This window comes from Meles meles, chromosome 20, assembly GCF_922984935.1.
Source record: "Meles meles chromosome 20, mMelMel3.1 paternal haplotype, whole genome shotgun sequence".
NCBI lineage: Eukaryota > Metazoa > Chordata > Mammalia > Carnivora > Mustelidae > Meles > Meles meles.
In genome coordinates this window covers 4,014,715-4,026,918 of record NC_060085.1, presented here as the reverse complement: position 1 = coordinate 4,026,918, position 12,204 = coordinate 4,014,715, and the positions used below count along the sequence as shown (strand labels likewise).

Genomic DNA, 12,204 nt, shown 5'->3' with positions numbered 1-12,204 from the left:
ACACGTGTGCGTGTTTGTATACACGGGAGGGTTTATACCCCAGAAACGGACTCCCGGCAGTTGCTGCCTCCTCCAGACCCCCCCGCGCCCCTCTAACGGGCCACGGGGCTGTGCCTTAGGCCTTTCAGGGGACCGCCTCTCTCCCCGTGGGGTGCTCCGTTCCCTCGCCTCCCCCGCGTCCCGTCGAGGGTCTGGGCTGCCCCGCTCCCATCGCAGCCGGCGCAGGTGCCGCGGAGCGGGGGGGCTGCGACAGGAGGATGGGAGGTGGGGGGAGGACACAACACGCTCCGAACACGCGGCACGAACACCGCCACCGGCCGCTTTATAGAACGCTTTAAGGCCGCGCGGGGCTCCCCGGGTGCACTTAGCACCTGCCTGGGAAACACGCACAGGCCTTTCGGCACCTCGTGCACAGATGAACCCAGAAGCCCTTGAACTTGACGCCCTTCTCCGTGCGCAGCAGTTTGGGGATGGCGTAGGCCAGCCACACGGACAGCAGCATGACCACCACCAGCGGGATGATCGTGACCTCCGCCAGGATGACGGACCGGGGGAAGGCGCCGTACACGTAGATGCTGAAGGTGGTCTCCAAGTGACAGTAGCTGCAAGGGGTGGGTGGAGAGAGGCCATGGGCCGCTGTCCCATGGGCCCTGCCCTTCGTCCCACTGAATGTGCTAAAACCCACAGAAAGGAGTCCTGGGCCCCGGGTGCTGAGCTGGGACGCCTGGTTCCATTTCCGTCCATTTCAGCTCTTCTCCAGTCTGAGTCTGCTGTCCTCTGTCTGCTGGCAACAGTCCTGTCCTCCCCCAGGTTTCCTGTGGTCCCCTCCTCCTCTGGGGACCAGCCGTCTCCCTGACTCCATGCCCAGACTCAGTCTAGCGAGGCGGACTAACCATCCCGTTCCCGAGTGGAAGCTGAGGGCGGGCGTGATGGGGCCACAGGCGTCCCCAAGGCGGGCAGCGAGCCCCAGGGTGTAGCAGGCCGGGAGGGAAGGGCACCCCAGGAGAGGGGACCCGGGGTAAAGGAGAACTCGCTGGACCCACGGTGCGGACAAAGGCAGTCCTCTCTCTACATGTGCCACCCCGTCCTCCCATCCGTGGCCATCCCAGAGCTGGGCCCCCTAGATCAAGGCGTGGGGTCTCAAGGCAAGTTCTCCATGTACTTTGGACGTCCTATCTGTCTAGAGAGGATAGATGATGGGGGGAAGGATATTGTCCCGTACGCACCCCCACAGTGGGAGGTGTTGGCAACCTAGGCCAGCACACCTAGAAACCCCTTTGCACACGTGCCTAGTAAATATTCAACAACCAGCTCTAAGGGGGAAGGGCTGAATTTGTAGGGTGTGCCGAATCCCGTGGTGTAAATTCTCCCACCGTGGCTGATTCCAGGCAACCAAGGGAAGGACAATTGGCTTGCGAGATCCCTGGAGATTTAAGGGTCTGCACGTGCACTCCACCCATGAGATGGGGCTTGAGAGGGGCGTGGCCGCCCCCAACTGCTGCCCCCGCCCCCCCCGGAACGCAGCGTGGGCTCTGAGTAAGGACTTATTTAGGGAGTGAGCAAATGTCCTCTAGAACTTCGGATGCCAGGGACAGTCTGGGCTGCTGGGAACATTGATGTTTATCCAGGACCCGCCCAGGGGAGGGAGAAAAGTGGGTCCCTTGCCTGTGCGCGACCCACCCCAGGAGAGCCAGCCATCCCCCCCAAAGGCCCCTGGCACGGAGCAATTCACCCCTGCTCACCTGTAGTGCGGATCCACGATAGAAATGTAGAAGATGTAGATTCCGTTCCTCTGGTCAAAAATAACCTTGTTCGCCGTCGGGCCTCCCAGGATCTGATACGGGACGTTTGGCCATCTCAAGGGGGCTTCATTGTCGGGGTCATGGCAGCTCACATAGTTCTGGGGAGAAGGACAGAGGCATGCCCCCTAGCTCCGGGGGCTGGGGAGGGCCGGGCCCGTGCCCACAGATGTACCCCCGCTGCGGGCTGGGCCCCACCTGCAACACTGCTCACCCAGCACCCATGGGGGCGAGTCCAGGGCCAAGTGCCTGAGGGGCGGGTGGTGTGTGACCTTGGAGGGACACTGTGGGTGGCTGTTCAGCCTTTATCCTGCCCTCCTGTGTCCAGGCCTTGAATCCCCGAGTCTGGGTGTGAATCAGATGCCTCCATTTCACGGACTCTTGGTGTTACGGCCTGACGTGTTCCCCCCCCCACACACACACAATGAGCCCATGGCCAATGATATGCCGGAATCCTAACTCTTAGGGCCTCAGAATGTGACCTTATTCAGAGATGGGGTCTTTTTCAAGTGATCCAGTTAAAATGAGGTTGTTGGGGCGCCTGGGTGGCTCAGTGGATTAAAGCCTCTGCCTTTGGCTCAACTCATGATCTCGAGGTCCTGGGATTGAGCCCCGCATCGGGCTCTCTGCGCAGTGGGGAGCCTGCTTCCTCCTCCCTCTCTGCCTGCCTTTCTGCCTACTTGTGATCTCTCTCTGTCTGTCAAATAAATAAATAAAAATCTATAAAAAAAATTGAGGTCGTTAGGGTGGCCCTTGATCCAACAAGTTTCGTGTCCTTATAAAAAGGGGAAACTTGGACCCAGACTTGCCTGGGGAGAACATCATGTGTAGACAGAGGCAGAAATTGGGGTGTGTGTCTACAAGGCCAAGAACGCCAGAGATGACCAGGAAACCACCAGAGGCTGGGAGAGCCTGGAACAGATTCTCATTCACCAGTAGAAGGAACCGACCCTGGCAACACCTTGATGTCAGACTTCGGCGTCCAGAACTGGGACAGGATCCATCTCTGGCATCAAAACTACCCGGTGTGTGGTGTTCTTGTCACAGAAGCCCTAACTCACTGGGACACCTGGGAAATCTGAAGGTAGAGAGGGCACAGAGCCACCTTCCTGGGGCTTCTCACTGGCGCTACTGCCAAGCATGGCCATGGTGTCAAGAAGTGGTCAGGGGGGTACCAGCAGCTTCTCGGCCCAGTCTCCAGGGCCCAGGATTTTGTACGAAGGGAAACACCCTTGAACTCAGCTGCTTGCCCTCAACCAGTACATCATGCTGCTTCTCTGAGCACAATACTTTGCCCTTCTGCACTACTTGCTGGTGGACCCAGATGGGAGGGGGCGGGGCTTATAAAAAGACAGAAAATGGAAAAGCAAGAAAGTCAAAGTGATGGGGAGCCCAGTGATATAAAAAAACTGAAGGGTTGGGGTACCTGGTTGGCTCAGTGGGTTAAGCCTCTGCCTTTGGCTCAAGTCATGATCTCAGGGTCCTGGGATCAGGCCCCGCATTGAGCTCTCTGCTCAGCAGGGAACCTTCTTCCCCCTCTCTCTCTGCCTGCTGCTCTGCCTACTTGTGATCTCTCTCTCTCTCCCTCTCTCTCTGTCAAATAAATAAAATCTTTTTTTTTAAGATTTTATTTATTTATTGACAGAGATCACAAGTAGGCAGAGAGGCAGGCAGAGAGAGAGGAGGAAGCAGACTCCCTGCTGAGCAGAGAGCCCGATGTGGGGCTCGATCCCAGGACCCTGGGATCATGACCTGAGCCGAAGGCAGAGGCTTTAACCCATTGAGCCACCCAGGCGCTCCCAAATAAATAAAATCTTTAAAAAAAACACCCAAAACTGAAGGGCTCCTCTCACATGGCATCAGCAAAAACTCAGACGACATCACGGACACAACTGAGTGTTGCCACTGCATTGCAACAAAGGGTTAATCTCTCAGCTCTAGAAAGAGCTCTTGACAAGCGAGCAAGGAAAAGAAGTGAAAGTGGCTCTCCAACAGGAAAAGGCATGAAGCCCGAAGCCCGCCCGCAGCGGAAGTCAGGCACACGGAACTGGACCTGTCCCTCCTGGGGTGGCACACCTAGCTGGTGTGCTGTGGAGACAGGTGCGTGGTGGGAGGCATGTGGCATCGGCCCAGACTGAGCACACGTGTACCTTATTACCCAGCCAGCCTTCCCCGCCTGCAGACAGCTCCCCAGGACAAGGGACCCATGTGGGTGGATGAAAGTGAGAGACCGGAAATAGCGCATGCCCATCAGTGGGGCAGTGGCTTAACAGCTTGGGAGCACCGGACTTTGGGGGTCTGGAAGCTTCCACTCTTGGAACCCCAAGCCACGCTGTAAGGGATCCCAGGCTACCCTGCTGGGGAGAGAAAAAGCACACGGACAGACAGCCCAGCTCCTGCCTAGCAGAAGCCCCACACAAGAGAGAACCTTCTCAGACCTGCCACTGAAACCCCCTGCAGGGGCACCCCACCCATGCCGCAGGTCCGAGGTGCAGAACCGAGAAACCACCCTGCGGAGTTGGAGGGGAGTGGTAATGGCCAGCTGTCCATCCTACCACTCTCCCGGGTTTTCTGCGGGTTCGGAAGTTCTGATTAAAAACCAGAACACAAATGCAGAAGCAATGTCCATGGTGTGGATGGCCACTTGGGTGTATGTTCCCCAAACCCAGGCCCTGCCTACCTCCCCCCACAGGTCGAGGGACAGGGTGAGGGCAGACCCCTGATTTCACCTGTGCCCGGGCACCTGGCAGCCCTTGGAGCTCAGCCTCGTGGCTGTTAACAGCAACAGGCCCTCCCCTCTGTCAGCAGCTCCCTGCGTGGTGGGACTACACAGTGCCCCACGAGGCACCCCTCCTCCGGGACCCCCCTTGGCGTCCTTGGCAGACGCATCCCTAAGTTAGCCCCCCAACAGAGCTGGTTCTCACACCCGTGCCAGTCCTCACTTGTCCGTATATTTTGCCCCTGGCCTCCTCTGTGTCGCTGCTGAGCTCCCCCCACAAAAATAGGCTCTGTATTTCCTTCTGCTGCTCCCACTTCATCCCTGATGTCACTGGCCCCAGGGGCTGCCCACGAGCTTCAGGCTGGAAATGAAGTCAACGCTTGACTCTGCCCCTCTCCTCCCGCATCATCCCGTCCCTCACCAGGCCCTGTTGGTTGTGTCCCTGTTAGGCACCGAACGTGTCCCCCGCCTCCCCAGATTCGTATGTTGAAACCCTAGCCCACAACAGGATGGAATTGGGAATTCGGATGGAATTAGGTTTAGACGAGTTCTTGAGGGTGAGAACCGAAAACAGGGTCTCAAGGAGAGATGTGTATATCTGTGTTCATAGCAACACTAATTAACCCCAATGCCCAGCGTCCACTGACAGGTGAATAAATGGTGTCCATCCATCCAGTGGAATGTTATTCAGTCTTAGAAAGGAAGGGACTCTGACACCTGCCATGATGCGGAGGGACCCCGAGGACAATGGGCTCAGTGAGAGGAGCCAGACCCAGGTCACATCCCACAGGACTCCACTCCCAGGAGGTCCCCAGAGGAGTCCTGTCCACAAAGAGAGGAGACCGTGGGAGCCAGGGCTGGGGCAGGGGGTAGGGAGTCTGTGCTTTGTGGGGACAGAGTTCAGTTTGGGGAGATGGAAAGTTCTGGAGACGGAGGGTGGGGGTGGTCACAGGACAGTGGGAGTGTGCTTCAGGCCACCTGAAATGATTACAACGGTACATTTTAGGTTGTGCATGTTTTACCACAATTGAAAAAAATTTTAAATCTTTAATTTTTAAAAGGGGTTTGGGGCACCTGATTGGGTCAGTCAGTACAGTCATGCAACCCTTGATCTCAGGGTGGTGAGTTTGAGCCCCATGGGCGGTGTAGAGCCTACTTTATAAAAAAAAAAGGGGGGGGGGGGCGCCTGGATGGCTCAGTTGGTTAAGCGACTGCCTTCAGCTCAGGTCATGATCCCAGAATCCTGGGATCAAGTCCCACATCAGGCTCCCTGCTCCTTGGAGAGTCTGCTTCTCCCTCTGACTTTCTCCCCTCTCATGCTCTCTCTCACTGTCTCTCTCTCAAATAAATAAAATCTTAAAAAAAAAGGGGGGGGGCACTTGGGTGGCTCAGTCAGTTAAGCATCCAACTCTTGGTTTCAGCTCAGGTCTTAATCTCAGGGTTGTGAGTTCAAGCCTCACACTGGGCTCCAAGCTGAGCATGGAGTCTACTTAAAAAAAAAAAAGAAAGAAAAAGGTCTTTGGGAGTTTAAAAAAAAACCTGGGTCATATAAAGACCACATGAAATGGGAAAAGGAGGCTGTTTCTTAGCCTCTAAAGCCCCATTTACATTGACAGAGCTAGCTGCACCGGGTTTCGGCTGCGGAGTGGCTTGTAACCAACCGTCCATCCAGACGTGCTGGAAACGCAGGCATTCAAAATTGCCAGTCACTGGGACTGATGGAAAAAAGTAAGGGACCATCTCCTAAACGCACGCTACTCTGAATGACCGCACTAGCGAGAAGAATGCAACTCCGCATGGGCACAGTCGGAACATTACAATAAACGCAAACCACAGATACGTGGCTTTCTCTATTTAAGAAAAAACGAACAAAGACCAGGGACGTGGTGCTTGTACAGCCTGGCGAGGGCACGGGGCGGATCGTGGAAGGGAGCGCGCTTTCACAGGGTTGCTTGTAGGCTAGGTGGACTTCCTTCAGACTGGGGGGAAAAAAAAAGCAAACCCATCGTCCGTAAGAAAGTAAGTGATCAACTCAGGAGTGCGGAGAGAAAGCTTCGGAGGTGCAGGGCTGAGAAAGGGAGCGCAAAAAAAGGAGCCGATGTCCGCCCGCGGGACCGGGCTGCAGGCGTGGGGAGCGAGCGCCACCTGTTGGCCGCGTCGCCGCGCTGCATCCGCGCCCTTGGCCTGGGCTGGGAGCGCACACCCGCGGCTCGGCAGGCTGGCAGCTGCCCGCGCGGCAGCACGTTTTCCTGCCGTGCGCTCGTTTCTCCGCCGTGCAACCCCCCCCCCCCCCCGCCACGCCGGGCCCTGAGCCCCCAAACGCGCACCCCGGCCCGACCAGTCCGCGCCGTCTGACCGCTGACCCGCAGCCCGTTGCCGGGCCCCGTCTTGGAAAAGGAGTGGACGGTACCTCTCGGTCCCAGGCGAAGGGCCTCCTGTCGCCCGCGGTCCCCAGGATGGTGGTCCAGTTCTGCGGCTGGGCCTTGCAGAGCGCCGTCTGGGCGGTCAGGGAGTAGGTGTACGTGAACAGCCCATGCACCTCCAGTAGGACGAACTCTGTCTCGATGACCTCCTGGAACTTGTCTTCCCGCCACCTGGGACACAGGCGCAGCGCGGGGCTGAGGGGGGATGCGGCAGCCCCCGGGTGTGATGAGCCCATGCTGGGGGCGGCAGGGGGGGGGCGACGGAGGGCAGGGAGGAAGGCGGTGATCCCCTCCCCCTAAGCCTGCCCAGGCTGCCACTTTGCGGAGGGAAGCAGCTAGGTGGGACGGGGGGGGGGGGGGGGGGGGGGGGGGGGAGGGGGAGAGGCGGGGGGGGGGGGCGCGGGCCCTGTTTCCCGCTGTGCCTCTCTGCCTCTAGGGTGAAGGTCTAGAGCCAATTAGATAATAAGCAAGTAAACACACACACACACACACACACACACAACCCTTCAGGCCTGTCCTCTGACACTTTTCGGAGGCCACCTGCCAACATTCCAAAGGGATATATTTAGGGCTGTTGATTCCGGTTGTTCTCAAAATCATTTTAGGGCACACCTCTGTGATCTCCTGGCAGGTGGGGGTTCCGGTCCTTCACCTGGCTTGTCGCTTTCCTTGATCTTTACCGGACAGGGGCTCGCGTTCCCCCCCCCCCCCACATGGCGGCTCAGAGTTTGGGGCTCGGTCCGCATGCCCGGCCCACAGTCTTGCCAGTGCATGGGATTAGGGCCACGGGAGCGGACACGTGTGGTCCGAAGGACCCCACCTGTTTTCAAGGGTAAGCGGGTTTCTGCTGTCAGGAAGTCAGCGCACCGCCATGGAGTCGGCCGGGCTGCGGGACACGGAGCTGTGCCCCGGGCAGCACATGCCTTGTTTAAATCAATTACCCATCAGTAAAATGGAGAAGCCGGTTCCTGGGGTGCCCTGGCCACCCTCGGGAGTGCTCGGGAGCCACATGGAGCTACAGACTGCCGACAGGGCTGCACGGAAGGATGGAGAACTTCCACTGGGCAGCGCTGATCTGGGGCAGCAATGAAGAAGCTCCCTCCCAGGGTGGCGTGGTTCTGGTCTCCCCGGGCGGGGGCTCCAGGGGCCCCCCGGGCTGGTTGACCACCCAGGACAGTGTGGAAGCTACGCGCGGTGGGGTGTGCAGGGGCTGTGATGAAGGCAGGCAGTAGAGTCCACCAAAAGGGGAGTGACATGAGAGCCATGGGCTAAGTCGTGTCCCCCCAGACGCCCACGTGGCAGCCGTAGCTCCCCCTGTGACTGTGTTTGGACGTGGGGCCTTTAAAGGGGTGGTTGAGGCTGACCGAGGTCAGAAGGGTGGGCCGGATCTCTCGGGAGAAGAGGAGGAGCACGGCTGTCCTCACTCCCGCCACCGCCCGAGGACACAGGCAGAGGTGGCCGCCTGTCCACCAAGGAGCGAGCCTCGGCGAACCCAGCCGTGCCCCGCTCTGACCTTGGACCTCCAGCCTCCTGGACCCTGAGAAAACCCACGCCTGTCATTAGAGCGCCTAGCGGGTGGTATTCGTTATGGCTGTGGGAGGTAAGACATTGCAGGGAGAGGAGGCCCCTGGGGGGTTCAGTCGCTTGGGTGTCCAACTCCTGGTTTTGACTCAGGTCCCGATCTCAGGGTGGGGAGATCAAGCCCGCATGGAGTCCGCCGGAGTGTCTCGCTCCTCTGCCCCTCCCCCGACTCGTGCGCTGGCTCTCGCGCTCTCAAATAAATAAATAAATCTTAAAAGAAAGAAAAGACATTGCAGCGAGAGGGCACAGCAAGGGCGGGGCCTAGGGGGCCGGCTGGGGGGTCCAGGCTGTACAGAGAGGAGTGGGGAGCCCGGCGGGGAGGAGGGGGCGCTGTGGGAGGTAGCGGGCGGATTGGAGGCCCCCCCCGCCCCCCGACCCGGAGTCTTACAGTTCCACCACGGGCTTCCAGGGGTTGTTCCAGTAGACGAGGCTGGGGCAGCCCAGCTTCTCATACTCGTACTCCACCACCAGGTCCTCATTGGCCTTCTGCCCCTGGAAGTTGGGGTCGTAGGCGTCCCTAGGCAGAGACAGGTGGCAGCAGGGGGCCGTTCAGAGCCATGGTCCGAACGACCCCAGGAACCCTGAGACAGTTAACGTCTCGGGCCCCCTTGGCCCCCGGCGCCAAGCCCAAAGCCTTTGGACTGGAACCGCAACAGTTCCCTACGCCGATGGCCTCCCCCATCAGACTGTGGGCACTGATGCGAACGGACTCCTTAAACTCTCCCTCTCTCTGTCTGTCTCTGTCTCTATCTCTGTCCCTCTCTCTGTCTCTCAGGCCTCTTATCTCTCTACGTGCGTCCGGTTTCACCTCTCTTTCCTGGGGTCCCGCCTCATGGGCCCCTCCGTGCCCCCACGAGGTCTGACTGCGGGCTCCCTGGTCAGCAAGCCCAGCAGTGCCCAGCTGGCCCTTGGCCGTGAGTGTGGACAGGGGCCTGACTCCTGGCTCGTATCTGAGGGGCTGTGGTGTATAAAACACACACGTGTCTTCCCCTGCTGGGGGTCGGGGGCTCTCTGTGCTCGGGTGCTAGGCAGGGCCAGGTTCTGCTCCATGCTCTCTCAATGACACTCAGGACCAGCCACGCCATACAGAGGGTCATCCTGGCCCTCACCCCCTCCCGCCTCGGCTGACGGGGTCTGGCTACCTCTGCTCGCTCAGGTGAGCAGGTGCCCAGGCTCCAAGAGCAGGTGGGAGGCTGGCGAGATGACAGCGGGGTGGCCTGGGCTGGGGGGTCCTGCCACATTGCACGGGCTCCCCGCAGACCCGCACCTCCCTACTTGCCCCCTCCCCGCCCCGCCTCAGATTCCCTACAGTCCAGATATCAATCTAAAAAGGATTTCCAGGGTGCCTGGGTGGCTCAGTGGGTTAAAGCCTCTGCCTTCGGCTCAGGTCATGATCCCAGAGTCCTGGGATCAAGTCTTGCATCAGGTTCCCTGCTCAGCGGGGAGCCTACTTCCCTTCCTCTCTCTCTGTCTGCCTCTCTGCCTACTTGTGATCTCCGTCTGTCAAATAAATAAATAAAAATTTAAAAAATAAATAAAAATGATTTCCAATTAGCCTTTGGGGCTCGGGGGCAGTCACGGGAGGGAGGGCTTGAATGGAAATCTCGGGCTCACCTCTCAATGACGTAGCTGTAATTGTCCTGAAGGCCCACGGGGTCAAGGATGTTGTTCTGGCAGGCTGAGATTTCGCTGTGAGCGACAGAAGGTGGTGAGAAGCTCCCTACCCCCACGCAGCACCGAAAGGATCGTGAATTCTTCCCTTGGACACGTATACCCTGGCTGGTTTCATTTTTGAGTCCTTTCTTACTTGCAGGCTCAGTCTGCATCATCCCTGGCCAGAGTCTCCAAGGAGCCCGAGTTCATGTGGGAGAACGAGCCCTAGACCTAGGCGCTGGGTGTTCTGACTCTTGAAACAATCATTTCCTGGATTTTCTTTGTAGCGTTAGATCCGGGCAGGCCTCCTTAGGCAACACGGTTTCTTTCTGCCTGATTTGGGGTTTTAAAGACTAGAATCACATTGTGTGTGTTCTGTTGTGCTTTCTGTTCCATGTTTCTACAACCCCGTCCAGGTAATTCTACCTTGATGGTTTGCATGGCTGGGACAGTCCATTCATCCAACCACCGTACCTGTTTGTCCATCCTCCTGTCAAGGGATTCGAGCTGGCTTGCTTCCAGCTAGAAGCTATTAGGAATAATACTGCTCAGAACATTCTGGAACCCTTGCCAGTGTCCACATGCATGATTGGAATTGCGGGGTCAAAAGACGTGCTTTCTAAAGCACCTGAAAAACGTACCTACCCGCCCACAAAGTTGGTGCGTTCCGGAGGCCGCCTGGGGCTCCCCGTGCTGACCAGCCCTTGCTACTGGCCACGCTCTCTAAATTTCACCACGCTGGTGAGTGAATTTGGCCTCTAAGAAAATTTTCGTTTTCTTTTTCCTATTAAGTGAGGTTGGCCACCCTTTCAGCGCTTTTACCGAGCATATGGATTTCTTTAGTTTTTCTTTTTCAGAAGTGCCTGTTCAAGACTTTTGCTCCTTTTTAAAAAATTTGTCTTTTTTTTATAATGATTAATTTGTAGGAATTCTTTATAAAGCCTGGATGCGAGCCTTTGTTGGTTCCATGCGGGACAAATATCTTCCTACTCTGTTTATGGCAGAAGCTATTTGTATATTGTTTAAACAATGTTCCCCGTACACACGTCCTAACGATGCAATTTATTGATTCAACAAAACATTTCCATTTGGGGGAAACCTGGTAAAATCATCACCTGAGTTTATCATTGCCCTCGAGCAGTGGAGAACTGAAGCCAGCCTCGACGAGCTCCTGAGAGCCAAGTGTTAAATCTTCTGGAATTTTGTGGGCCAGCAGAAGCTGGAAATCGACAGGGTGGGCGTATTCACACCACAGGAATTGGCACATGATTGGACTCGGGGCCTCCCTCTCCACCCAGAACCAATTGTTATACATTTATCAGCACACCACTGCCGGAGGGGGGAAAGTATGGCAATTTGGCCAATCTTCTGGCTTTTTTTCTTTTTTTAAATTGGATTCTCATGGCCGCATTCCCCGGGGGTGGTAACTATGGATACTGAAGGCAAAATTCTGCAGAATTTCAGCAACCAATTAAAACCCAAAACCCTAAGCAATTTTAATCAAAATAAGGAATTCAGGGACTCATAAAAGGAAGAGAACTCACAAAGGATTAGGGAAGAGGGGAAAAAATTATAAATATCACCAAATTGATCAAGGAGAGAGGCCACTGTGCCAGAAGACGAACTTAAACCATTAGTACTCATTATTGGACTATCTGCTATGGAAATGTAAAAGATACACAAAAGTGGACAGGACCGTGTCACCCGACTTTCACACACTTACTTCTGAATGATGATCTTCTTTTCCTGGTCGCAACCCACTGAAATGAACGCCGTCTGCGGAGGAGAGAGGCGGACAGGCTGACCTGGGTCGGTGAGGGCCACTGATGACCCAGCCACAGCAAACACTCACGCCCAGGGGAGACATGATGAGCGCAGATCCTGACACGGTGACCCAGGCTCCTGGGACTCACTGGAGCCAGGCTTGGCCGTTGGAGCTTTCAAGCCCTAAGACCCTCCCAGAGCTATGGGGCGAGCCTAAGTGCCCCCATCACTTAGCTCCAACCAGAAACCAATTTGTAAATGCAGG

General features: G+C 56.9%; 1 protein-coding gene across 1 annotated transcript in view; it reads right to left on the bottom strand.

Moving 5' to 3' along the window:
* Nucleotides 1–12,204, bottom strand: part of CATSPERD (cation channel sperm associated auxiliary subunit delta) — a 50,648-nt gene that overhangs the window by 1,419 nt on the left and 37,025 nt on the right. The window contains exons 17-23 of the mRNA XM_045991444.1: nt 11,899–11,951; nt 10,137–10,211; nt 8,911–9,039; nt 6,929–7,112; nt 1,743–1,900; nt 405–602; nt 169–244 (exon numbers count right to left, since the gene is read on the bottom strand). Coding sequence (XP_045847400.1) covers nt 169–244; nt 405–602; nt 1,743–1,900; nt 6,929–7,112; nt 8,911–9,039; nt 10,137–10,211; nt 11,899–11,951 — 873 coding nt within the window. The remainder of the gene's footprint in view (nt 1–168; nt 245–404; nt 603–1,742; nt 1,901–6,928; nt 7,113–8,910; nt 9,040–10,136; nt 10,212–11,898; nt 11,952–12,204) is intronic.